Raw genomic sequence first — 27,749 nt, 5'->3', positions numbered from 1 at the left:
AGCTAATCCATGCCTTCGTTCAGCAGTTTAAAAAAAGAAAAAAGAAAAAAAAAATCAGCTGAGCTGCCTCATCCTCTGCAGATTCTGGTACAGCGTCAGGCTGACAAACATTGCTCGTTGGGATAAAAAAGAAGAGAAGCAAGAGCAAGAAGCAGCTCCTTGCTTAATTCTCTGCAGTGCATTCGTGGAAGGGAACGGACCCAGAGCTGCAGCAGCCTGCCTGCCTTCTCCCTTCCCTGCACGTGCTGAATACGACCAAACACATTTTGCTGTAAAGGGCAGGATTTGTCAGGAGAATGTTAATGGCTTCACAGTCGTCAAAAAAGCACTCGAGACCCACCTGCAGAAGTACTTGAGAAACAGTGGTCAAGAATATGAATTGCCAGCTAATATTAGGAAAACCGATAGCCAAGAACTGGAGCGTTTCACCTGAGAGCCACTTGTGCTGTGTTACCTTAGGAGCTGGTGGCCGAGCCCTGGTCCCAGTGCCTCCAAAGGACGGGAACGTGGGATTATCTCATGGAAAGGAGAGAGCTGGGTGAGCTGGGTGGCCATCAATAAATAAAGCAAGGATTTCTGCAGGAAGGCGTAACAAGAGCTGCAGTTAACGCTGGATGATAAAGCAGCAGAGGCTCCAGTAACCGAAAAGCCCAGCTGCATTAAAAGGGAGAAAAGCAGAGCAAACATCTGCTGCAGGACTGTTTAAAGAGACGCTGGCTTTCAATAACTAAACCATTAAAGGCTGCTGTATTGTCCATCATGCTTTACCACCCACTTTTTAAAAGCTGAGCGGCGTTCCCAGATCCATCCTCCTGATTCTAGACGCCACTCAGGAGTGTTATGGAAACCTGCCTAATTCGCCGAGACAGTTTTGACAAATCCAAGCCAGTATGTTTAAATGTTTAGCGAGGAAACATTTCTCAGGAGATGTAAGATCTTTTATTAGACCAACTGATACAAACAAGGAGCGGAGGGGCGGGGTGGGGGGGGAAGAGACGGACAAGCTTTCCGCATCTAAGTTGCCTTTTCCAGCCTGAAGAAGGGCTGTTGGCCTGAAAACCTCTCTGCTCAGACTAAATAATATCAGAAAAATTAGGGGAGTTGGCTGCTCCTCCTCCAAACCTCACTTCATTTGTATCCTCAAACTGTCAAGGCTTCACCGCTGCTTTGTTAGATGATGAATGCACCTTCGGAGAATGCACTGGAATGTACCAAAAGGTCTGCAAGGCTTTTTTTTTTTTTAAATATGATGAGGAAACTTAAATCTGTGCATGGAAAGCATACAGTGACATCTCTCACTGACCTCTGCATCACCGTAACCTCCATCCTGAAGTCCTGCACCAGCACCTCCTGGACTAGAGGAGCCCCAAGCTGCTCATGTGGGGGACCACCAAGCACCGCTCAGCTCAGCAGCACGGGAGATGCTTGTTCCTTCAGACTCTCTCTCTGCAAATGTTGCAGAGCTGAGCTGAGCTCAAGGCTGTGAGCATCTCAGCAGGCCAACCTGGTTTTCTAAATGAACCACTTTGGATCTCGGCAGCAGCAAGAGCAGCTGGTGGCAGATAGCTGCTCACGAGGTTCCTCACCAATCTCACCTTCACTGCCTGGGGATGCACGTTACAGCTGCCATCAAAGGCACGATGCTGACACACCCTCCTGGAAAATTAATCCTGGGATTTGGTCACTTTAGGCCAGGAAGAAGAATGACAGCAGTGTCAGGAGATCCCCGCCACCAGGGCACGGCTGGACCGATCGAGCCGCGAGATGAGGAGGAGGAAAACGCCAGCAGCACTGACAGCTGGCCTCCGTGCTGTCTCAGCCAGAGGAGCAGAGACCACGGCAAGCTACAGCTGAGGGACAGGGGAGGAAAGCCAGAGCTGAGCCCGTCCTCGAGGCTGCTCTCACACCCCTGCAGTTCTCAGAAGCCAGCCCGGTCTCCCTGCCAAGCGGCAGCTTCGGCTTCCAAGCCGGAGGCAGGCGGCTGCCCAGGGAGGCACCCGGCCCGTCTGCGTGCCAGCAGCTCTCCCAGATGTGGCTCTAGGAAACGACACCTCTGATGGCAGGAGATCTTCCGAGGGGCTGAGCTCGGGGGCTCCTCACTCAGGGGAGTTTCAGGAGGACCCAACAGCAAGGGCGAAGCGCAGGGTGAAGCCACGCCGCACCGCGACTCAGCGCTGCTAAAGGCTTGGAAGAGAACCATAAATAAAAGACTGAGATGGTTTAAACAGCAGCTTCCCTGCTCCTCCCTTACAAAAAGGGAGCAAAAAGCAAGTCCAAAATGAGGGCTGACCAGCTAATCCGGCACCTAAATGAGAGAGGTCGATTCTGCATTTGACTGGAATTTCAGTAGTGTATTAAACCATATTATTTTTTTTTCTCTACCCCATAATAATAATGAAAAAAAAAACCTTAAATAGATGCCTGTGGTCTTTTACTCTGGTATTAACAGCAGAGACAAGTGTCTCTGAAACACACACCCTGCAGGGATCTCTGTGCACATACCCTATTATGGACATTTCTATTTCCAAAGGTTTTTTTCCTGGTAAGTGTCTGGAATAATTTGACATTTCTGTAGCATGCAATACTCCTGGGACGGATCCATATGAGTGTCCCCAGCACTTTATGAACAATCCTTTCCAAAGAGTAAAACTAAACGATGAGGTCGAGGCTCCAAAACAGGTTCTGGGCAAGGATTTGCCAAAAAATTCAGAGGAAAGGCTGCTGCCCGGGGCCGATTTCGTTGTCTGCGGGGAGGACCTGACATCACGTGCTGGAGTCAGAGAAGGGTGATACCAAATACAACAGAAAAAGGGGAAGAAAGAGAAGAACGTGTCAAAAGATACATTACTACCTCAGAGTGGGAGCCAGCTGTACACTGAGGACTTTGCAGGATGCAAGCAGCCTCGCCAGCCAGCTGTGAGAACTTCACACTTGTCAGACACCCAACCTCAGCCCTCAGCCCCACCTCCAGTGCTACTCCAAGAAAGATTTGCTCGAAATCTGCAAGTTAAAGACAATTCTGTTTATGATTTATAGGCTGGGGATGGCTTAGGGCTCTCTCTTACCCCAGGTGAGAACCCATCAGGCTTGGGAACAAAGTGAATGCAGAGCAACAAAAAATAATAGTAAAAAACCCCAACCTCTCTCTGACCTCCAAAATTTACAGCACAAAATAAGGCGACAGGCAACGGGCAAGTACAGGCAGAGCGGAGAGCACGAGGCAGGAGATGAGGGAACAGCTCAGCATCAGAGGGCAGCGGTGTCTGCAGAGCCAGCACACACCTGGAACCGACACGCAGAGGAAAGGGGGCTCCAGATGAGCCTGCTGATAAGCAGATGGCATCTGATCAAGCAAACACAGCTCCTTCCATCACGTTTCACCCTTTATGTGGTGCTCTTGCAGGCTGAATACACTGAGAACAAACGCACTGCTACTTGCAAATACAGAGCCCAGATACAGAACGAGTGATTTTCCTAAGCTTGACCCTACGGAGACATTTCTCAGCACTCGCTTTGACCAAAGCACCCACTGCAACAATTATTTAGAGCACTGGGAGTCCAAGGATACAATGGGAAAAAAAAAGGCTCCTGTAATAAAACACAGTTGGGTGTTTAGTGCTCTGTGTGGACGTTGCCCTTCGCTGCCCCAAGCTTTGCCTTTCAGCTGTGGCAGAAGTTAGGAGAGGACAGACATCGCATCGCACCGCTGTGAGATCTCAGGGAGCTCCGCACGCCTGCCGTTTGTAATCACAGCTGTGCCGAAAGGTAATGGATTCGCCCATTAAGGCCTGCAACTGGGAAACATTCAGGGAACGAACAGCATGTTAGCATGGCTTCGTTTCCAGCAGCTAAAAGAGGCTTCTGAGAGCCCTCCTTAATGGTGTGGACATTTGTTTCATTGCATGAGACTTCACGCTCCGGCTTAGGATTAAAGTGTCAGAGGGGGATTTGCTGAGTTAACTGAATACTTGCTTTCTGAGAGAGAAATTCCAGTTGTCTGCTTCTCAGCTCTATCTAGCCATCAATACAAGCCAATTTCAACCTCAGGTTTTCTGAGTGCCTGGATTAAAAGAAAAAAAGAGGTGAAAATAAAAATCCACTTTCGCATGGAAAAAAAAAATCAGACAAAACAACAACAAAACCAAGAAATATGTTAAAAAAAAAAGCACACTGGGTTTTCCTAAAGATATTCAGAAGCCTGTCCTGCTCCGCTTTTCTGACTTCCAGCTCCCCGTTTGCTCAAACACCCGAATTTGCTGGCCTGCCTTTTGTCTGCTGCCCCAACTTGTCGGATGCTCGGCTTGCTGCAGAATGGGAATGAGGCAGGAGCCTCGGCAGCACAGCCTCCCCTCGCCGCCCCGGGCACAGGAACACCCATAAAGCACAGGAAGCCGAGCTCCTTCTCAGTCGAGCTAATCAGATCAGCAATTATTTTCCGTAGTGTCGTCATGTTCAAGCATAAACACGCTTATCTTTGAGCTTGAGATAGAGAAGGGACGAAGCAGTGCTGCACTGATCCCTTTTCATGCCTGATTCCGTTGCAGGAGCTATAATCCTGGATGGAAAAAAGGCCAAGGACTCGTTTCATTCTGTCCCTAAAGCTCCAGCATTTTCAGTAGCCTATAGGACTGCAAGTATGTGTGATTTTTATTTTTTTTGCTTTTTTTTTGCTTTCTACCTTTGTATAAGACAAACTAATACCACTTATTTTATAGGTTGCAGGCGAAGGAAGAAGGACATAATCAATTCAGTACTCTAAAAATATGTTCCAACCACAAAAATAACTATTAGCAACATTTTTTTGGGACACAGCTCTTTAGAAGGACACAACTTTTTAAGGGCTTGGAACCAGATGACCCTTAAGGTCCCTCCCAACCCAAGGTAATCTATGAACTCTGAAGCTGTTCACCTTTAAAAACCAGTTTTGACCAAAGAAAGCTTTCAACTTAAATATTCACCCCTCTAACAGCAATTTTAACAGATACGATGAGCTGCCAAATCCTCCTCTTATTGTACAAGAGAAACAAACCAAAACCCACTCCACAACCAGAACGAGAAGGGCCGAGCTCAGCCCTGGAACCCCCACCAGCAGTCTGTCCTCCTCAGAAACACTTCCAGCTCTAAAAATGAGATATTTGGTACAGCATCAGAGGCAGAAAAGCCCTCCAGAGATGTGTGCTAGGTTGCGCACCCCAACACCAACAAAACCTTTAAGGGGCCTTCCTCGTCCCTGTGGTTGAGCATCAGGAAGGCAAATGACCCAGGCTGTTCCCTGTTTGGGTGGGAAGAGAAGGGGCATTGGGATGGGTCACCCGGGGAGGTGGGGGTGTCACCGTCCCTGGGGGTGTTCAAGGAAAGGTTGGACGTGGTGCTAGGGGACAGGGTTTGGTGGTGACATTGGGGGTTGGGTGCACAAAATGTCCAGAGCTGGCACTTACAGGGCTGCCAGAGAGGAAGCCTTAGGCTCTCCCTGAAGAGCAGGAGGGAGGAGAAAGGTAAAGTTTGCAGACACGACCTGAAGTCCCATTACTCTCTCCTCTTACAAATCCACACTCTGCTTCATTCCCTTTCGGAAATTTTGATTTCACTGCCTAATTGCTTTCTCCGTTACTTTTCCCGTTTATAGGTCAGAGCCCAGCACACCGCACCAGCGGGGTATTTCTGGCCTCTGTGCAGACAATTAATGCCCATTACACAGCTCGTGGAAACCTCAGCTTCCATGGAAATGTGCACGGGGTACCTGCTACCTTCGTTAATTGTGTAAGCACCGAGGCAGTCGGGTGTCCAGGATGGGTCGGAGCTGGATTTCCACTTACACCTGCCTTGCGCACCTAAAAATCGACCGTTTGGCTCTGCTGAATTGCTGCCTGAACAATGGAAAAGTGAGTGCAGTTCTCAGAATACCAACATTTACCGAGCAAAAATAATTGAAACTGATCGGAGGAACTGGATTATTTGCAGTCGGAGGTCGGGAAACCACAAAAAGGGCTTTCAGAGGACAGGTGTGTGCTCAGGTCAGCGGCGCAATGCGGATACGAACGCGAGGTGCTTGCACTTCACAAATAACTTCCTGCACTGCGGAAACAAGGTTCAGTATTTGCATGTCTGGATGAATGCATGGCAAACAGTGTGGAAAATCTCATCCGTGTATTTACCCAGGGCTTGCAGGGTTGTGTTTGTCAAATCACTGTCATCTTGGGGACTTTTATATCACGTGTGCTTTTTATAAGCAACGGTATTTATTAATGTACAGAGTAACTCCAGTGGTTTTACCTACGTAAGACTATTTTTCACAGCTCTGACTTCTCATTCCCTTTTCCCCATTTAATTTAACCTCCAAACATCAAATCTAATATCCCACCGGTGCCACGGCAGCGCTCAGCTCTCCCCTGCTGATGGGGACAGCGGGCAGAACAGGTAACTCAGCCCATAACGAAATTGCTTCTCCTGCCTCTCTGAGCACTGAATTTTAAGTCCTTCCCAAGTCACAGTCAATGCAAGACATCACTGACATCTGCTACCAAGAGCAGATCCTATATAGTTAATAAAATCAGACATTCTGCAGCTTGACACCCGACCCCACACACGATATTTAGGGTGGGCTTTGTGCATTTCCAGGGGAGATTCCCAGCTAGAAAATGGGAGACTCGGTGCTGGAGCCCAGTCCTGCAGAAGCCCGAGACACCGGGCTTTAAAGTCCTGCCAGCCTGATGTACAGAACAGCTATTTTGGGTAATTACAGAAGCTGTAATAATGCCTTTGGAGTCCCATGAAGCTGAGCTCACTGCAACTCAGACGCAGCCTTGCAAGCTTTGGAAGCAGGGACTCCATTTGCTTGAATAAAATCCTGACCAAAACCATCCTTTAGAGCAGCACACCCTTGCTACCTGATCAAGTCGCACGCGTTTCCATCAGAGGAAAATTCAGCCTTGGGAGAGATCCTGCTCAGAAGTAACTCAGCTGAAAAGCAGGGCAAGGACCCGCTGTGTGCCTGCACCCACCCACCTGGGTGTGCGGGCAGCCCTGCACGTGCTTTCTGTGCCCTTCTGTGAATTTTTATGAATTTACGTGAATTTTCAAGGCTTCAGCCCCGCAGCCGAGGGCTCTGCTCTCCTGGTGGGAGGGCGCGCTCTGCTCCTCGAGTGGAAAAACGTGGTGAAAGCCAGCAAGAAATTACAAAGAAGGTCTGAAGCATGATAAAATACTGCGAGCTTGCTAGCTGCCGTGCACCTCGGCTCTCGGTGACGTCTTTAACGCAGCCTCCACATTTTCAAGTCCCTTCTGTTAAACGGGCAATGATTAATTCCCCTGCAGTTTTCCAAGCCTGCTTCTGCTTGGAAGCCAATTTAGCAATTAAATTAATCGTCAAATATTTCTTGCCAGAGAATAAAAAGGGAGTTTCACCTCGCCTGGGCAAAATGCAACTCCCAGCGGATTTGAGAAGTTAATGAGTGGAACAGTTATAAAAAAAATGTAAAAAACTGGCAAATCAGACGGCCAAGAAAGAGACAGGAAGTGACAGATTTAAGAAAATACCTCTAAAGTAGAGGAAATGAGTTATCCTTTAAGAAGAAATCATACATATAAAGCACATAAAACAGAGTATTCTTTGTAGACTTGACTGAAGAAAGAAAAAAAATAATAATAAAAAAAAGACATCCTGAACAGCATTAAAAGTAAGACAGCTTCAGTGGCTAGCCTCAGCTACTGAGGATGGAAATTTGAACAATTTGAAAAGAATTGGCCAAAACCTATCTATAAAATGTAAGAAAGAAAGAAAAAAAGAAAGAGAGAGGGAAAAAAAGCCCCTAAATGCATGAAGAGGAGTGACTTAAGCCAGTAAGGACACGCAGCCTCTCACTACGTGCAGTGCTGCTGTGCTGTACCTGCTCCGTGCAGGTAAAGCACTGATGGTGATGGTCCTGAACAGAGATGAGGATCTGAAAATAATGGCAATGTGCACAGAGAGAGGTGTTGAGAAAAGCCTTTTGTTGGCTTCTATTTGGGTGAAGTTCTCCTCACCTTCTGCAGTGAGCTACGAACTGGAGACCCCCTGCAGCAAGGGGGTACCACGCACAGCACACACCTGTACCACGGGCACATCCCGAGCTCAGAGCAGCAAAAATTGATCCTGAGCTCACAATTACCCCACACAGCACCCCCAGACACCCCACACAGCACCCCCAGACACCCCACACAGCACCCCTGGGAAGGGATGGGCAGCTGTAGCGAGGAAGGCGTTAAGTGGCACTGACATTTTGAAGAGGAAGCTCAGGGCACGCACACTTCACGTGAAACGAAGCCTTCCCGAACTGCTATTTTTAAAGCCAGCAGCTGTAATGCAGTAAATGTCACGGATAAAAGTGCTTTATTGTGTGCAAACACCTTACAGAGCAAATGTAACCTCGGAGCTCATGAGTTCATCCCTACAAAAGAGCATTTCACTGTCCAGACGTGTTCAGCAAGGTTCTGCCCAGAGGGGGAAGAAAAAAAAAAGGAAAAATGCAAAGAGGAAAAAAAATCTTTACTCCATTTTAGGCCTGTGAAAGGCATTTACTAAGACATTTCTGTACAGCTAAAACGTTCTCTTTCATTATAATGTTATCTCATTAAATATAAATTCACCTGGACCTGACTCCTCACTATCGGAATGATTTAAGACCTCTTTCACTCAGTAGAGAAATTAGAGCAATTAATAAACCTGAAATCCTTCTGCCACAAGGATTTCCCCTGAAATCCAGATTTCAGATAGCAGCAGGTTTAGCACTGGAGGGCTTCAGGGGAGCTCGCAGCCCGGCTCTCCCCGGCTGTGAAGGCAGCAGCGGCTGCAGCAAGCAACAAGTCTGCCTCTGTGCTGGCGTGATAAAGTGTCTGCTGGGGAGGGGCCAAACAAGGACCACTTCATCTTGCATTTCCTAGAAATTGGTTTAAAAAAGAGAAAGAAAAGGCAAGGAAAAAGCCCTCATCCCGAGCTGTGCTGATGGAGGAAGCCGAGGTGCTGCCAGCAGGTCCCTCCAGCAGCTTGCTGGGTGGGTGAGAGCTACAACAGAGCTGCATCGACCAAGGTTATTGCACTGCAGAGTGGAATAAAGCTCGGGTTAGCCCCCTCTTATGCTATTTTGCCCCTGGTCTCCTCATTTCCATGCTGGGATTTGGATTTGCCCACCAGCCGAAGCCCTGTGTGCTGCCAACAGCTCGGGTTTGGAACTCAAAACCCACGGGTGGTCATGCCCCAGTGCCCTCCGTGGGCCTTTCCATTTTCCTTCACCTTCAGCTCTTACAGACCCCCTAATCCCTGAGATATCTGAGTTTCCCTCGCTGTGCCTTACACCCGGGAGGGCTGCCATCCCGGCACGGCTGAGTTCCCTTTACCAGGCTGCTTGCCTAAACTGCATTAGATTTACGTTAAAACCCCGTTAAAAATATCTGTGTCTGTTCTGGCTCGCTTACTGCTCCCCAAAGACCCGTTTTACCGAGCCTCTCCCAAAATCTCCTGGCCCCGGAGCTTTCCCAAGCCAGGGCTGCAGCTCTCAGCCCTCTGCATTTCCTGCAAGACTGCTGGCAGCCTGTCGCAGGGCCACTGTGGGGAAGTGAAAACAACCCCAAAACTGACCGTATTTATCACCAAAACTGCATCCCAGGCCACCAGGGACACTGCCCTACCAGGACACGGCGCCAGCGACCAGGATGGGCTCGAATCCACGGGGCAGCTGGATGGAAGAGGAACGGACAATCCCACGGCTTGCTGGAAACCTTATAGAAGACACAGGTTGAATGTTAATCAGAAAGAGGAAAGTGCTGATCATCACCATATCAATGGGCTTGGTTTAGCTTCCAGCACTCATTATTGTCTGGAGCAGGCGCAGGGCTGAGGCTGCAGCGGTGTTTCCAAGTTGCAAAGTTATAGCTGCGGGCCGCTTCCCAAAGGCTGGCGTGGAAAGGACTGCAGCGACTCTCAGGATTTGAAAATAAAGAAAACCATGACAGCGTGGTCCAGGTAGCAATGCTCAGGAATGGGGTCTGGAGTATTTGACAGCGGTTCTGGTACAGCCCAGCACACACGAGGCTGGGAGCAGTTATTTTAGCCAACCACGGAGCTCATGAGCACACAGGGTTACAAGAAAAAGGGGGACTTTCCAGCACAGTGCACAGCAACCAGGGCAGCCCAACCAGAATATTAAGAGATGGCCATATTTCCCTCTTATTTACCACTGAAACACCACTGCAGCTCCTTTCTTCTGCGTATAATCATCATATTGATGAACCTGGCACCGACCCCGAGCTGGACACGGCTGCTTTGCCCCAGCACACAAAGAGACACAGGCACAAAGGCCACCAGTGAGTGACGTTATGTTGGCTACCGGAGAAAAAACAAAATCCAACTGCACACCCTCTGCTTGGCCAGGCAGAAAACACGCTCTCAGAAGTCACTTTCAGACCTGGTTTCTGAACGGAGAGCTGACTGCTTAGCACAGTAACGAGGCATGAAATGATACCTGCTACGACGCAGGCTGCTCCGGGCTTCATCCGTGCTGGCCACCAGGCTCGGCTGCCACGCCAGAACACGTCCCTGCAGCATCCCTTTAGGGCAGGATGGTTCTGCAGGCGTGCCAAAGCAGCTGAGCCTCGGAGAGCATTGCTTTCTTGGCAGGTTTTCCTCCTCGCCTAAGGGAGACAGACGCAGGGGAGCTCTACGCCTGGAAACAAGGCGATGAGTGTGGCCCATCAGATACGATATCCGGCTCTGATGCTCAGAGCCGTGTCACAGCGAGAGCCAGGGCAAACAGCAGGTTGTTCCCCAACTCACACCTTGTAACATTTTGCTGTTTGCTTCTTTTTTTTTTTTTTTTTTGGAGACCGATTTCCTTTCTGAAAGCGCATCCCTGTCCTCCCCTTTGCTCAGAAGCCATCCTGCAGAGATTGCACAAGAGCATCTCCTTCAGCCAGCCCGATATTGCAAACGCCAGAGGAATTTGGTTCCCTCGTATCTCTGCCCGTGGGACCTCTGTTTAGAATATTTGGAATTGCTCGGACTCCTCCACGCCACGACCCCCCTGGGTTTCGCTCTGGCTCTCTTTGTTTTCGCCACCTTTCACCTCCAGGAGGTTGCTCCCCATCCCTGCACGCTGCTCCCTGTACCAGGGGGGATCTCCTCTTGCTCAGCTCCCCCAATCTTCATTAACAAATTGCCTTCAATTTGCCCTGGGCTGTGGTTCAGAAATGCTGCTGGAGAACCATGGCTTTGTCCCCGCAGGGCTCCTCAATTCCTTCACCCTTTGATGCCCTCTGGGAACCGAAGCAGACGATGCTGATTAATTTTTTGCAACTTCTACCTGTGGCTTTCCTGCACCGAGCTGGTGGAGGAGATGGCGGTGGGGGAGCATTTCCTGAGCTCACCCTGAGAAAAGGCCCATTCCGGCAGAAAATTCAGCCCTCCCTCCCAAAAACAAGTCTGCTCCTGCCTCCCCTCGCTCTGGCCCTGACGGTGGAATTTTAATTGAAGTGACTGGGGCAGGAGGGGGGGGAAGGTGTGGTTTGGCTGCAGGACGCCGGGCCAGGACCTCCTGGACTCCCCACCTTGCCCTGACGGTTCCTCCTCCGGTGCCTGGGGATAACCCCGTGCCGTGCAGAGCTCTCCTTCCACCGAGGGGCACGGGAAGCTTTGCAGGAGCTTTGATGCCGAAGCACAGGGTTCGAGACCTAAGAATCCTCCCTCAACGTCCTGGGAAATCTGGTTCCTCTGCGTTTTCCCTGCCAGCGAGGTCAAAACCGCGCTGCTCTGAGCTCGCCTGAGAACGACAGCCAGTCTGAAATGAAGTGGAAAAGTCATTTCTCAGCTGCTTGTGAGAGAGGCCGCGGAAAGCTTCGAGTGTCTTCAAAGCCCAAGAGACCTTCAGCGAGAGCACCACGGTGCCCAGAGGGCAGAGCAAGTGTGGGCACACGTCCCCGGGGCAGAGCTGCTGCTCTCGAGGGACACCGACCCGGCGGTGGCTCGTACCCCAGACCTGCCCCATGTCCCCTTTTGCCACGTTCAGCTTCCAGTTTTCAATATTTACCCACGCTGCTGGAGGACAAGAAAATGTGGAAGGCAAAGAGCTTAATGGGGAACAGGGCACGTCCCTCCTGTGTGCTCTTCCTTCATCCCATGAGACCCATCTCTTGGTGATTCGATGAGAGGCTGTTTTTCCACCCAGGCTCTCCTTGGAGTCCCAAAGCCAGCGGTGACAGCATGAGAATGCTATTTGGGAACGGAACTGCAGGGCTGTCAGCTAGCCTGGGGGGGGTTAAAAAAAAAAAAAAGGCAAAGAAAACCAAACACTGGAGGCAGGAGATGGCAAACCGGGAAGATGCCTAAAAGCCAAAGGAGGGTGCAGGCTGTGCTTCAGGCCAGGTCTGTCCCCAGGTGCGTGAGGGGAGGATTCGGGTGCTGTTTCCACAGGGACAGCCCCCGGGGCTCTGCTCCATCCCCAGCAGCTCCCTGCCCTCAGCAGGACGGGGAGGCAGCGGGCGAACAACACCCCCCTGTCCGCTGCAGCCCCAGCGCCTGCATACCTCCAGCAGGAGCCACCGCGAGCAGGCTGAGGCACCTCGGCAGGCGTAAACCAAGCGCCTACAAAGGAGCCTTTGTGCCGGCTGGCGGGGAACAAGGCTTTTTCTGTCCCCGACCACCTAGCCCAGCGAGCGGGGCCGCGCGCTTCCACGCTTCCTCCGCCCCAGGAGCCGCGAGGGCAGATGGTGGGATGCAGACACGACCTGCAGAGCCCTGTGGGGGGCTGTGATGTGGTGGCACAGAGGTGACACTGCCCTTACCTCTCATCTTCCTCCTGCACCAAGCCCGTGCTGCGTGGCACCAGGTGGGCAGAGCTGTGGGTCAGCGGGGATCCGTCCCCGTGGTGCGTCCCCGCGGTGCTGTCCCCACCATCCAAGAGCTCGGGCCCCCATCTCCTGCCTCGTACCCTTGTATCCTTTTCACCTTCACCCCAGTTCCCTGCCCCGAGACCAGGCTCGTTCTTTGTTGTTTTTGGCCCGGAATAGATAAGGAGCCACGTGGACGCTTTCTCCCCCTGAGGAAGCACTGAGGATACCAGCGGCAGACGTCAGGGCTGGGCTGCTCACGTTATCCCACGCCATCGGAGGTGGCTCTGCTGCCAGCTGGGCCCGTCACAACACAGCAGCGAGGTGACACACGGCTGCAGGGGGCTCTCGCAGAGGTTGCGGCACGGTTTCAACGCCAAAGAGCCAGAGAAAGGGGAGAATTATGTGGAAAAATCAAAGAAAAATCGCTCTGCTCAACACCTGGAGAAGTCACAGCTCAGTAATATTCGCAGGGAGGCGAAAGCCCTGCTGCTTTGTGAGGATGAAACCCACTATTCTCTCTTGGTTGGGTTTTGGTTTGTTTTTTTGTCTTTAATGAAGTTCCCCTTGGCCAAAGATGTTAGGAAGTGCCTTCAGCAGGAGGATATAAAACCGAGGGTGTCAGCTCAGTAAGCTGTGATAAGGTTAAACAAACACGTAAGGCAAGGTAAGGGTGAGGCTTCTTGACAAATCATCTGTGAGAAGGTTAAACAAATTTCCCCCTTGTCAGGGCAGCAGAGATACGCGTGCTCACACAAAACTTCTGCTGACCTGGACGGTGAACACGCGAGGTGTGCGTGCTGGATGCTGGAGGCACTGCAGGCCAACGAGGCCATTACTAGGGAAGCATCGGGGCTGAAGGCTGTAAGAAACCACTGAAAAATGGGGTCAGGCTTCCAACCCACCCATAAATGGAGGAGCGTTGTGGGAAAGAGGTTTATAAAATGTCAGAGCTGAGATGCAGACAGTTGGCCATCCGGCACTCGTGCACGACGAGCATTAATTCTGGACGCCCGCTTACTGAGAACTTTCCTGGTCCTTATTAAGGACAAAGAACATTTGCCTTACGCAGAAACGCTGAGGAGGGAGCTCTGCTGTCTCACGGGCAAATGTTTTCTCTCCCTGTAAGACAGTAACACATTACAAAGCACGGCTACGAAGGATTAAGGCAGCTCAGTTAATCCAAACTAGCACTCTCTCCTGCATTCCTCGCTAATACAGCGGTGACACAACCAGCCAAAACATTTAGCTTCAATTCAAATAAGGTTTCAAGAAGTCACTGCCAAGTAATTAAGCCCATTGAAGGCTTACGAGCAGAGGAACCTTCGTTAATGCTCCGCTGTGACTCTCGGTGCCCTTTCCTCACTGGTGGCACCGAGCTGAGGAGCTTCCACCACCAGCCTCGTGCCTCTCCGAGCCACCTCGCCACGAGGGCTGAGCGTGGTCGCAGTCCATGGTTGGGGTTTCTTGGTGTTTCCTCGCTGTGTTTCCCTCCTTGTGCCAGCAGGGAGAAGAGGAGAGGAGCCCAACGGGACCCCCAAGCAGCTCTTTTGCTACCCTTGTCCTGCTTTCCAATGAACTGTGCCTGCGCCCAAACCGGGCTCCTGCTCCCTGCCTTGCTAATCCTAACCTCTGCCTAAGAACCTGTGCTTAATCCCCAAAGAGTGCCAGATGCTTCCGAAGGCAGCTTCCAGGAACAAAAATACTGCTCTCAGCTGGAGCTCCCCAAAGCCATTCAGCAGGGAGGATTAACCCCGGGGCCTTGGATGGAGTTTCGATGCAGTGGGCACGACCCTGCCCGTGCTGCGTGGTCTCTGCAGCGAGATTTTGGACTTGCTCAAGACGTGGCTGAGACCATCGCTGACGCCTGCCGTGCTTTCACTGAGGGCAGCAGCAGAAATCCACTTTCAGGAGTGGGGTTTTGAAGCTAACCAGCCCCGAACTTTGGGTTCTGAAGGGATCCCAACCACGCTTCCCACCCAAAAGGTCAGGTTGGAAGAAATCGTCACCGGTCAGTCCCCCCCCGGCCCTCCCAGTTCCGTTCCCAACCTCTGGGTGCCACATCGAGGTCGTTGTGTTGGAAGATAATCCCCACCCTACAGGCAAGCAGGATTTCTGGCAAGATTTTAAGAGGGCTCCAGCTGATAACCACGAAAGTTGGCACCGCCAGGAGCCCCGATAAGCTTTTCACACAGGAAATTAGAGCTAACGTCTTGTAAGCACTTCAGCCATCAATTAAGGACAGTGCAACAGCCCAAGCAAAGTAGAACCGAGTGCTTTTTTCCCCGAATCGGGTGGGTTTAGAAGGCGAAACAACAGCAGCAGGTCTTCGGCGGGGAGGTTTCTGCAGGAAATGAGGTTAGGCAGATGCTGAGCAATTAATCCTCCTGCGGCACAGGGCACAGGAGAATGGCACACGTCACCCGCAGAGCCATCAGACACCGGGGTGAAACCCACAGGCTGCCCTCCTGCACCTTCTCCAGGGCCACCCCAAAAGCAGCAGCCATCCCACAGCCGATGCTGAGCCTCGTTGCACGCCTCGGCGGCACCGACGGTGGCTTTTGGAGGAGAAAATGTGGAAAGAGAAGAGGAACCAGCAGTTCCTGGGCTGAGACGGGGATTGCCCTGGTTTTGAGAGCTGCCCCAGCAGCAGACCTGTGACTGCAGCAGGAAGGGGCTGCCCACGGGGTGTTATTTCCCCCAAAAAGCATTAAGAAAAGCCTCCCAAGCAGGTTGATGCCACACGGCTGGCTGCAAGCAGTGTCTGGAGCAGCTCTGGATAGGTATCGTACCAACACCCATCCTACCCATCCATTTAATAGATCCACCTTGTGTTTCTTTGCAATAATTTAATCGCTTTAATTAAAAAAAAACACTAAGTATTCCCCCAAACACCAAGCACAGTGCAGCCAGAGCTGGAAGCACCGGAGCTGGAGGCGGCACCGCTGGGTTAAGAGCAGCCGGGGGCTGAAAAGGGCAACGGGGGCTGAATTTCCCCGGTGCCCTTTCAAGGTCTCCAGGCAGGTGGGATTCGCCCACGGCTCCGGGATTACAGCACAAAGTCGTCGGCGAGCTCCTGAGGGCAGAGGAAGGATTTTCTCCTCCCGCTGTGCCTCACGGCGCCGGCGGGACATAAGGCAGGCACCCAGCCTGCAGGGTCGGGGCAGCTCTGCTGCAGCTCAGGAGGGAAAAATCCTCTGGGGAAGCTTCTGGGCTCCGATTCTCCTCCCTCCTGTCCCCACGGCTGCTGGGCTGAACGAACTCACAGCCACACACACCTTCCGTGAGTCTTAATTAAGCAAGTGGGATGATGAGGTATTACACCGGGGCCTTCATCCTGCCGTGCCAGGGTGGATTAGCCTTTGGTGGCTTGTCCTCAGGCTAAGAGCTAAGCCAGACAGCCACCTAACGCGGCAGGCTGACGGGTCCCGGTTCCTAGCACCTCAAAAAGCCAATAATGGGGAAAAAAAACACTACTTCTGCTTCCTGGCTTCATGGGGGAAGCCTCCTCGGTGTCTGCACTACAGCATCACGCAGCCCCCAGCGCAGGCACTGCTTCCAGTCATCCAGCTGGCCAGAAGCACGCTCCCTGCCCCTGTGCTCACAAAAATTGGTCAGTCCCAAGCTGCACCCACAGCTCACAAGGCGCAGGGAAGCCCGAATCAGGCAGCCTGCCCCTCTCAAAGCCAGGGCTGGCACAAAGTCACCGAGATCCAGGCTCAAGGGACCTCGGAGCTCGATGCAGGGCAGGTCTCGATCCCCACAGCAACCAAAAAGCCTTCACCAGCCTGAGTTCAGAGGTCAGGCAGCGGCGACCTAGCGGTGCCAAGTCAGTTTTTCCCCTCTGAAATATTTGCTCCTCTGATAGGTGATTATTTTCTGAAGTGAAAGAGCTCGGTCAGGACCTGGGCGCAGATCTGAGGTCTCTCCTCCGATCCCGAACCCTCCCAGCCCACAGCTTGGCTTCGCCAACCCCGGCTGCTCCCTCCTGTGACCTCTCTGCCCTGCTCCTGAGCAAACACCACCTCTAAAATTAGAGCCCCGTGGCTGTACCTCGCAGCCACAGCCTGCCTGTCACATCGGGCAGGTATTTCGGTCTCTCCAGGCTTTGCTCAGGGAGGGTCCCTTCCAGAAGCAGCACGTCCCGGTGCTGCCGACGTACTTGGCGGATCCGAGGTGCACGTTAAGGGCTCTCCTAACCTCAGTGGATCTCAGAGCAGCAATTATCCTCAATTACCGCAGATAAAAGACCTCCCAAAATGCTAATTTGAACCCACCCTCCTCCCAGGAGCCCCCCGGTACCCGCAGTCACCACCACCCTGCTTCTCCCCCGGCCAACACCCAGAGGCTCAGGATATCGAACGCTGCGCCTTGAAACAATAGGAACAAGATCAGAATAACACCGAGCTGCAGAGCAACAGGTCCAGAACTCGGGTATGTTTAAAGGAAACACTGAACTCGGAATGAAAGCAGACCATGAACACGCTGGGACTGTTTAAATGACAAACCAGAGGCTGGGACAGTGCTGAAAGGCGGCCTCGGGGCAGGCAGGCAGGGCACAGCGCACCTCCAGCACCCCTGGGGTGGGCTAGGAAGGAAGGAGGCTTTAAACGAAGGAGGCTTTAAACGTGTAAAGTGCTGCTAAGGAAAAGCACCAGATGTCCAGAACACCAACATTCCCTACAAGTGCAGAGTCACTTCCTAGCGGGCTCAGCACAAGCCTTTCCTCCCCTGCAGGAGAACGGCCGGCGCTCTGCATTGCCTCAGACCATGAAGCTCCCTCAAATATTTCACAGCTCCATTTTTTTTCTTTTTTTATGGCTTTTTCTCCCAGCGTGCTGCACAAAGCCCACAGCTCTGGCTGCTCCCCTCTGCAGAGGGCTGAGTTTTGGAGCTATCTGTCAGGCAGCCTCGGTTTTGTTTTCACAATGAGAACCCCTCGCCATACAGAGCATTTTCGGAGCTATGTCTCATCCCTGACCCATCTCCTGTAGGGCCACAGCCACAAGCCTGGCTCCAGGAGCCTAAAATCCATCCGCCGCTCCTGATGTGCTGTGGACACAGAGTTTGAGCTCCCCCCAAACCTGCCTGCTGTTTTTCTGGCATCTCTTTTGGGGCAGGGTGAAGCAGGAAGCCCGAAGAATCGCGGTGTCCATTCCCTCTGCTGTGCTTACTGAAAAGCTCCCAACAGCAGGAAGAGCACGAACAAACCCTCACGAGCCCTGAAATGAGCAGTGCTGCTAATGAAGTGCTCCGCAAGGCACCACGGAGAGCAGCGAAGCGACAGGAACACAGGAAAAGGGGGAAAAAAGGGTTTTGAGGCAGACTGCTGAGAGCAGAGAGAGACAGAGCGGGGACTGGAGCCGCGCTCGGGCACAACCCCAGGGAACGAGGCGGTGGAGATGAGCAGCACAGTGAGGACATTGTGGGCTCCCGAAGTCAGAGAAAGGGGGCAGTGACAGTCGTGGAGATGAGTAAAATGCCTCCGGGCACAGCGCCCACGGCGAGAACAGCCGTGGTGGGAGCTGTGAAGGGCGCCGTGCCCTGGGGCAGATCAGCTCGGTGCTGCACCAGAAGCTGAAACCAAACACCTTGCACCGCGCTCTCAGCCGCCTGTTGGTTGACATTTGGGGACGTACCAGGCATGGAAAACGTCGCTTTTACCCCCAGCTTCTCCTACCACACCTGTAAGGGCAGCTGTGTTATTTCGCACGGCTACTGCTGTATCTTAAATAAAATATCGGGCGCAATTCATCCAATAACTGACCATAGGCTGATCAAACGAAACTGATTTTGAGGAGAAGCCCAGCCTCACTCTGTCAGGTATTATTCCTAGCGCAGCTGTGTGTTATCTTTAGTTATTTCAAGCCCAAACGTGGTCGGATTGACCTCAAGGGGTCTGTGCCAGCCTCAGCAGAGCCCAGGTGCTGGTAGCCCAGCAAGCCTTCAGGACCGACAGCCGACGCAGGCAGGAGCATCTCCTTTCCTTACCACATCGCACAAAGCAGCTTTCTGCTGGCTGTAAATGCTGGCATAAAACAATAAACTGCTTGCTCTCTCCCCTGCTCTCTCCTCCTCTCTCCTTTCTCAGCGAAACCCTCAGTGTTTTGCCTGGGAGTAGCGCTAGGAAGCGCAGCTCGAGCCCCGCAGGTGTTTTCGATCAGACGGTCTGGAAACACCCAGGGCTCGCTTCAGAGGGTGCAGAGGAGCACGTTTGATCCACGGCAAGCCACAGGGCACCGGGAGCCTCGATTTTCCACACTGACACTGGGACACAACCGGCTAAATAAGGACGGCTCGAGCAGGCAGAACCACAGGAACCTGTGGCCGCTTGGATTTCGGTTTGTTCCCTTTGTGTCTAGCTGGAGATACCCATTACGAGCACCCAACGTCCCTCCCACCACCCCGGCGTGCCTAAATGCTTCCCTCCTTGCTTCTGAGCTCATGTATGATGGGACCATCAGGTGGCAAAGCCCCGGAGCCACTTCTGCCAGCCTCTCCCTCCCCCAAAACGCCCCCCTCGCTCGCCGCCCCCCTCGTCCTTACCTCGTAGGACCAGACGCACTGCACGCCCGCGAACCTCCGCACGCATCTCCCCACCTCCACGTCCTCGTGGGTGGTGTACATCTCCCGCAGGCACTCGCCGATGTGGGGCACCATCCTGCGCAGCACCTCCCGGCTCATGATCACCCCGGGGCCCCCCATGCAGAAATTCTCGCCCGGTTCCAGCGCCAGCTTCCCCATCTCCTCCGTGGTGCCCAGGCCGGTCTGGCCAAGGAAAAGGGGCTCGCTGCTGTTCAGACTCCTCAGGAAGTTCTCCAGTTTGTCCCCTTTGATGTAAACGTCGTCGTCGGCTCTCATGAACCATTCGTATTTGTCCAGGTAGTGGTCATGCATGTACTTGAGCATCATGAACGATTTCTTCTGGGGAGGGTAAGAGTCATCCACGCCGGGCAGCGGCACGATGGGGATGGGAATGGAGGTGTCCGAGCCCTCGCTGGAGAAGAACTCAACCTTGCCAGGAATGGTTTTGGACCAGGTTCTAGGTGGCAAAAAGACAACAAGAGCGAATTGAGCATGCAAACGGAGGCAGAGAGAGCTACCCAGCAGAGGTAACGCGGAGCTGCGCCTCATCTGCTTCACAAATTTTCTTTTTTGAACGCCTCCAAGGGTTGTTTTTTTGCCATGCAAACAAGGACACTCACACTGCACCCCGAGCAACTGGCTTAACACGCAAAAAAATCTGATGAGGGCAAGCACCTGAGCACTGCTTTTGCAGCTGTAGCTGTAAAAAAGAATACAGTAAGAGCGGGTCAGGAGGGGTGGGCAGGGTTTCTTACACGTACTTGGTGTTGGTCTAACAGCAAAGGGAACCAAGACAGGCCAACGACTCATACAAATGGATTTAATGCCTCAAAAGCTTCTCTGTGAGCTCTTCGGCATCATATCCCCCTCCACACCTCTCCTAAGCACCCCCAAAGCTCAAATACCCATTCAGGAGTACTGACTTCCAAGGAGCAAACAGCCACTAAATTTCACGTGAACTTGTCAAGAGCCAGGATCCTGTGGGAAAGCAAGCAAAGGGCGGCTTCTCCGGGTGCTGCAAGGCTTTGGGAAATGCTCCTGGATGTTTGCAGCCACCGGAGAATCCCAGTAACCATAACCCCGTAGGGGAGAATATTTTCTAGTTAGGTTTGGTGACTTTGCTCAGTCTCATCTGCATTCAGAGCCCGACGTGGAAGCCCTCTGGAGGTGAAGGACACAGCACCTCCATGCATCACTGTCGCTTTCACCAGATGCCTCCCAGCACGGCTTCCTGGCCAAAAGCAGAGCAGATTTTGGGCAGTGCAACCCACGTGCAATTCAAAACTCGACAGAGTTAGCTGCCGCGCCGAGGTGGAAATCTAGAAATATTTCCAAAGAATGAAACCTTGGGTTTGCCTGGGAAATGCTGAAGCATTTAATCGGGACTGAACATCAACTCTGACACCTGAACAGCTCCAGCTCAGTGTAACGAATGCCATATAATTACTCCGAAAGCTTTGTCTTCTGCATCTCTTACTCATCGGGGTAGTGCTCCGCTGGAAAAGTTGAGGTCCCGACGTCCCACAGGAGCACACGGTGAAGTCAATGGAAACATCCCTGTGACTTCCCAACAGAGGTGATGAGGCCTTTAATCATCGGTGATGTAATTAACACGTGGTGCTCCTGCTTATGGCTACGTTCTGCTAAAACACTGAAAAGTGCCCCTTCTAAAACAAGACAAAGTTTCGCTGCTTATTTTGATCACCCCCCCCCCCCTTGCATACAAATAGTGGGGTTTGGATGAAAAGGCTACGTGGAAAAATGTTCTTTCCAAAGCAATGCATGATCTAAATTTACAGGCTTCCTCCCCAAAAAGCCGGTTCTTGGTGCTTTCCCATTTCAATCCCTCGTTTTTAATGCTCTCGATACCCTGAGATCTGCCTGCATAAGGGCTGGGAGCCACAGGCAAGGTGGGATGTCTTCTGCCAGCCCAAGTTTTAGGGCTTTTCGGGGCTCTCCGGGAGCAGCCCTCACTTTTATTTATGTATTTATTTGCCTCCCCTCCTCTGTAGGTTCCCGGTTTAAATTTCCTCCCAGCTCTCTCCCCAGCTCCCCTCCCCTGGGGACCCCCTGGAGCATCGCCGGGACAGAGCCCCCATTCACCGCAGGGGGAACAAAACTCATGGACGTCCACAAACCCTGGCAGATTTCATTTCCAGCCCTCCCGTTGCCTCAAGCCCCTTGGCCCAGGGCCAGTTTGGCCCCATCATTTCTTGGGCCCTGTCCACGGTTCAGTTTCAGGCTAAAACAGGAGCCCAGCGCCGAAATAACCCCAGGAGCAGCACTGCTGTGGGCTGCTCCTCGTGCCCAAGCCACAGCTCGCTGCCTCGTGCATCCCCTTTTTGGGGAAAGAATACAAAAAGAACAACTTGTTCAGGAAATGTTACTGCACCTAGGGAAAGAAGAACCGCAGATTTTAAGGTCGCTGCAAGCACATCCTTCTGGCCCCAGCCACCACCAGGACCAAGGACTGGTAAATGTAGGGATGGATTTGGATCAAAGCTGCTTTTAATTGCTGTCTCTGACACTGCAAAGAGGCAGACCTGGCTCGGCCATGAGTGATTGCGCAGATCCACGTGTTACCGGCTGAATTTCTTGCCAGCCCTCCCGTCTTTAGCTCGGTTCCCTGTCTCAGGTTATGGGCAGCAACCTGACCTGCTGGGCTCCTTGACAGAGCCCTGCTCTCCAAGCACCACCTGATATCGCTCTTCTGGTCAAAGGCTTCTCCAAGGGAAGATTTGCAGAACGTATCTGCAAATTAATTCCACCTTTGATGATAGTAATAAAAAAATAAAATATTTTAAGAGAAACCTGGCATCCTCCCAACCCCCCTGTGGATTCCTGGGTCCTCCTCGGTTGTTTTAAGGAATTGCAGCCCTGGTGTCGCTGCCACCAGGCTCCTGCAGGGATCACCTCCCCTGTGGTCACCGCTGGTGGCCTCGGCCAGCTTCAGGTCCTGCCGTGCTCGACTCTGTCCAGAGCAAAATATCAGGTTGTGAACACAGCCAATACATGCACTGCGCCGGTCATTTCAAAACCAGGCAGCTCCCAGGCTTATCTCCTTGGTGTAATCTGAGTCTGCTCGGTTAAACGGGAGGATGTGCATGAATCAGGACAGCAAGGCTCTCTGTTACCTGCCTAGGAGCAGCGCTGGAAACACGCGTGCCATGTGCGACCTGCTTTCTCTCAGCACACCAGGCACAGCACTCCAACAAACGAGAAGCCAGCAGCGAGAAGAGGAATGAAAATGCAATTTAAGCAAGCATGTAGACATAAAAATTAGGCAACGCTTCCTTAGAAGAAACCTCTCAGCAGAGGACGTTGGGACTGCTCCAGTGTGGTTGGCTAACGAGTCAATTTTATCATCCCTCAACTGGCCGGGTAACAGCTGGGATATCCCACGTGCTCCTTAATCTGAGCAAATCACCAGCAAACTGGAGGCAAAGACTTTGAGAGAGCTCTTACAGGTATCCGTGCGGTACAGAAAACTGTGTGCACAAAGATGGCTCTAAAAAATATATGCACGTGTTATAAAAAGTGACCACTACTGTAGCTTCTGAGTGCTGTCGTAATTTCTTCGTTTAAAAGTAAGCCATAAAAGCACAGCTTGGAGCAGCACAGATCTGGAACGTTGTCTCTTCGGTTTCCGCAGCGTTTATTATTTATTTGAGTTACCTTGCTTTATCCTCAGCTCCGCAGACTTGGCAGAAACAGCCTGCTACCTCGCGCAGACAGTGCCCCCTTTGTAGAGACCCCGAATTAGAGACAATTACAGAAAAATGCGTTCTGCTTTTGTCCGCGCAGTTTGGGAACTTAGCTGTGACCAGAGAAATCGTTTTGAGTTTGCAGAAATGGTCATGTTGTGTAATTAACCTGACGGAAATCGTTATCAGCAAGATAAGGGACCTACAGGACTTCCTTCTCAGACACACATTTCAGCAAACTTTATGTTCAATTAGTGCTAACTTTGCACAATTGTTCTACAGGAACCCAGGTCCCACCTTTCCACCAAGATTTGCTACAGGGGGATTTAACAGAGAACCTAAGCAGCTTCCACAGCTCCTTAAAGTCCTTTGAATTAATGAGATGCCAGGTTTCTGTCCCTGGGTATGCATGGATTTTCCTTGTGGAAGAAGGGACAGAAAGGGATCCATCCCCTGCGGACAACTTAATATCTCCACATCCCCGTGCACCAGTCGATCCTACTTGATTTGTGTCCTTCTGTCCCATGAACATTCTCCGAAATTTTAGGAAAAAATCCCGTTTCCTGCTAGGATAGCCCAGGTATGTCATATTTGTGCTGGATGACACAGGAGCAGGAATTTTCCTGTGGCACTGCTGATAAGCTGAGCATCGCTCCATCACGATATTTAAAGCCATTGCACGTGAATTCTCCCAGGAGATGTGAATGCACACCCCACAATCCACCTTCCCACCTCGCTAGTGACCAGAAAACCCCACAGCCGCCAGCTCTGGGCTCTGAATTGAGAAAAAAAAAAAAAAAAGCATCGAAATGTGGTTTGCATTATGCGCCGGCAGCAGCTGGAGTGGGCTTAGCCAGATAATACCCAACCTGGGAAACGCCACGGCTCTGCTCCTGCAGGGACACGGGGCACTCACGCCGTGTCCCAACCTCTGACACCCGGCCATCAGCAGCATTCGCACTGCTCTCCTGTCGGGTTTCCCTGGAAATCTAGTTGCTATGGAAAACGCTAAAAAAAAGGGAAAGAAAAAAGGGTTAACGGCTCGATATTTCTGTTCTTCAGACAGCAGGCTTAAATCTTGCAGGGAGAGTGCTTAGCCCTGACTGCCTCTCCTTCCTGCAGCTCTTTCAGGACAACTCCCCTCAACTGCAAAGCCATTAGCACGCAGTGCTGCACTTTCCCTGAACCCCGGCCGTCCTTTAACTCCTTCCTGCACTGCTCTTTTCCTGGCTATTTCACGCCCTTTGATGTGACACTGCTGTTTCTGAGGCCGCATTTTGCCGGCCTGCTCGAAGGGAAGCTCCTCTAACCTGGCTGTCAGATGCAATCACCGAAGCTACGAATCCGCCCTGCAAAAAAAGAAAAAAAAAACACCAAAACCTGGAGATCTGAAGCTTATTTCTCTGCCTCGCAGAGCACAAAAGCCCGACTGTTTCAAAGGGCCGGCGGCTCCTGGAAATCCAGCGGGCCCGCTTTGCCTTGCAGTGGTCATTTGGCTCGTGATTGATGTTCAGGAAGTGGATTGCTTCCCCTCTTGTTAGACCCTATCGGGATTCACAGCAGCGAGGAGCAGCGAATGCTTTCCGCTCCGGCCCCTTTTAGCTCTGCCCGTCAATGGCCTTTGAGCCGCGGCAGCGCGGAGGCATTCAGCCCCTGAATCCCTAATTCCTTTCAGCGGTATCAAGGCCCTGCACACGCTGCCACCCCGGGAAAGCCTTGCGAGCAGCTTCCCGTTTGGCTCGCTGTGCCAGCGATTCAGCTCCCCAGGATGCTTTGTCAGTGTGGTAATCCCAGCGATTGTCTGCCCCAGCGCTTCATGGCAATCAAAAGCCATTTAGGATTTCAGGTTCGTCTTCCTCTTCCCCCTCCCCACCTTCCCCCGAAGATGCCTTCCTGTCACCAGGACATTAGCTCGTTTCTTTTGCCAGCAGCGGGGAGAAAAACGCCCTCAGCCCTACCGCAACGCTCCCAGCTCTCCCCATTCGGCCCTTCCCAGAGCTGACAGCCCCTCTGGAGGTTAAACCAAAAAGAGAAGCACAATAAAAAGTGATGCTCAGCCCTCCTTCCCGGGGCTGAAGGAGCCCGACCCGCCAAGCTGCATCTTTAACTGTTTTATTCGTGCACAGACGCTGCAGATCTGGCTCGGAGCTCTCCTGCAAGCACAGGCAAATCCAGGTGGGAGAGCCCTTCCCGCACCAGCACGAGAAAACATCCAGGACTAACACCCGTCTCCGGACAATGCCGTGATCACCATCCTTTTGGGGATTCCTGCCCCAAAATTGGGTTGCTGCTAGACCGCTGGCTCTGCCACAGGACCTGGTGGGGGATGTCCCAGCGTGACTCCAGCCTTCCCCGATGTAAATGGGCATCGCAGGGCTCCTCGTGGGATTTGCAATCCAAAGTGCTCCATCCCACACGGGGAAGAAAAAGACAGAACCCTGAAGAAACGCATTCCTTCACCCCTTTCAAAGGATCCGTCACACGCCCTCTGTAACTTAATTACAGGTCTGCTGCCGAAAGAAGGCATTAAGTCTCCATTACGGCCCTCTTTGGTGCACAATACGCTGCGGATTGCCCAAATTAAGCAATTTGGCGGAGTTTTGGTGCTGATGCCAAGAGCTGCCCCTTCCCAGGAGGAGACAGCCCCCGTCCATCGCGCCCTGCCCGGCCAGCGGGGCCACGCGTTGCCCAGCGGGGCAGGGAGGCGATGGAGAAACCTTTCCTCCAGCACAGGCACCGAGGGGATGTTTTAGGAGGCCCTGCAGCCCCTGTGGCCTGCTCAGAGCCGGGCTGACATTTTCAGCTCCCAACTCCTCCGGCCTCCCGGAGCAAGGGGCGTTATTTCGGCAGGGCCACGTCTCCGGCACGCCAGGCGCCGAGGCTGAGGGCTGAAGCCCCGTCCCTACACCGTCACCTCCATCACCGGGGTCTGAGGCACACCATACAGGGCACAAATCATTCCCTAACCCCAACACGGCCACCAGGAGAGGGTTCCTGAGCCGGCTCCACCTGGCACAGCCGCAAGCGGAGGCAGCGAGCGGCTTCCCCCTTTGTTCCCAGGCGCATTTTGCTGGGGCTCCATCTCCTCGCCTGGGCGCGGGGTTAGGGGGGGGATTTTTTATCCAGCTCCCTATCCGGCAGCCCCCAAACTTTTATTTTTGAGCCTGTTATGTATTATTGTGGCTGGTTTCGGAATGGGAGATGGCTGCCTTTGGGAGGGAAGAAGCAATAGGTCTTTTTGGGAAGGGCGGCCGGCCTTGTGCGCGCTTCCACAGCTCCCCATTTGGGAAGGGGAGGGCGGCAGCGCTTTGCCCGTGCCGGGCACAGCGAGGCGAGCGTTTGGCCATCCCCAAACCCCTCAGCGACCACCACCACGGTCCCCCGAGACCAAAAACGGAGCCACCCCTCAACAACACGCCTGTCCGTCCATCCATCCTCAGGGCGCCCCATCCCAAGGTGGTGATGGCGGTGGGGGGGGGGGGGGTGGTAAACCCCCTTTTCCCAAAACCTCCCCCGCTTCGTCCCCTCTCCTCACCGGTGGGCAGCCACGGCGCGGCTCCTCAGGTACTTCTGCGCCGTCATCACCCCCACGAAGAGAAAGCTCCGAGCCTGCGGGCCGGGGCGGCGAGGCTGGGAGGCGGCAGCGACGGCGGCGGCGGCGGCAGCGGCGAGGGGAGGGGGCGGCGGGCGGCAGCCCAGCGGGCGGGCACGGCGGGGCCGAGCCGCCGCAGCCAGCTCGGAGGCTCGGGGCAGGACGAGCCGAGAGGCGAGCACGAAGCCCAGCACCAGCCCCAAGAGGACGCTGAGCCAGGCGCGGCGGCCGCGGCCCGCCATGCCCCCACAGCCCGGCTCCAAGCGACCCCGGAGCCGAGCGTGGTGGTGGTGGTGGGGGGGGGGCGGCTCTCCTCACAGCCCCTCCGCCACCACAGCCTCCACCGCCTCCTCCTCCTCCTCCTCCTCGGCCACCGCCGCCGCCGCCAGCCGCGCCGAGTCGCCCAGCGCCGCCATGGGGGGAAGGGGAAGGGACGGGAAGCGGAGGGAAGGGGGCGCCCGCCTCCCCTCCATCATCCCCTCCCCTCCCGGCCCCGGTCCTGCCCCTCGGCACAGGCGCCGTGTGCGGCCCCGCGGCCGCTTGGCTCCGCCCGGGGTGGAGGGGGGACGCCCGCAGCCAGCCCCCCCCCTCCCGCTGAGGGGATGGAGGGAAAGCGGGGAGTGGAGACCCCCGGGGTGGGGGGGCTGTGGGAATATGGGGGGGTTTTGGGTGGGAGCTGTGAGGTAAAAGAGAGAGATGGGAAGCCGGGGAGTGTGGGGACCCCAGGGGTGAGGAGCTCTGGGTGCAGCAAAGGGTGGGCTGTGGGGATTTGGGGCGTTTTTGGGGGGTTTTTGGGTGTGGGGTGGGAGCTGTGAGGTAAAAGAGAAGGATGGGACCCCGGGGGGTGCGGAGAACCCGGGGGTGAGGAGCTGTGGGTGCAGCAAGGGGTTGGGTTGTGGGGATTTGGGAGGTTTTTGGGGTGTGGGGTGGGAGCTATGAGGTAAAAGAGAAGGATGGGAACCCAGGGAGTGCAGAGACCCCGGGGGTGAGGAGCTCTGGGTGCAGCAGGGGAT

General features: G+C 53.3%; 1 protein-coding gene across 1 annotated transcript in view; it reads right to left on the bottom strand.

Moving 5' to 3' along the window:
• Positions 1-27,230, bottom strand: part of CHSY1 (chondroitin sulfate synthase 1) — a 56,399-nt gene extending 29,169 nt beyond the window's left edge. The window contains exons 1-2 of the mRNA XM_068696176.1: positions 26,680-27,230; positions 19,402-19,897 (exon numbers count right to left, since the gene is read on the bottom strand). Coding sequence (XP_068552277.1) covers positions 19,402-19,897; positions 26,680-26,978 — 795 coding nt within the window. The 5' untranslated portion in view covers positions 26,979-27,230. The remainder of the gene's footprint in view (positions 1-19,401; positions 19,898-26,679) is intronic.
• Between the last annotated feature and the right edge of the window lie 519 nt (positions 27,231-27,749).

The sequence above is a fragment of the Anas acuta genome, chromosome 12, assembly GCF_963932015.1.
Source record: "Anas acuta chromosome 12, bAnaAcu1.1, whole genome shotgun sequence".
Classification (NCBI taxonomy): domain Eukaryota; kingdom Metazoa; phylum Chordata; class Aves; order Anseriformes; family Anatidae; genus Anas; species Anas acuta.
The sequence above is the reverse complement of the archived record's forward strand: the minus strand, read 5'-3'. Positions and strand labels throughout refer to the sequence as shown.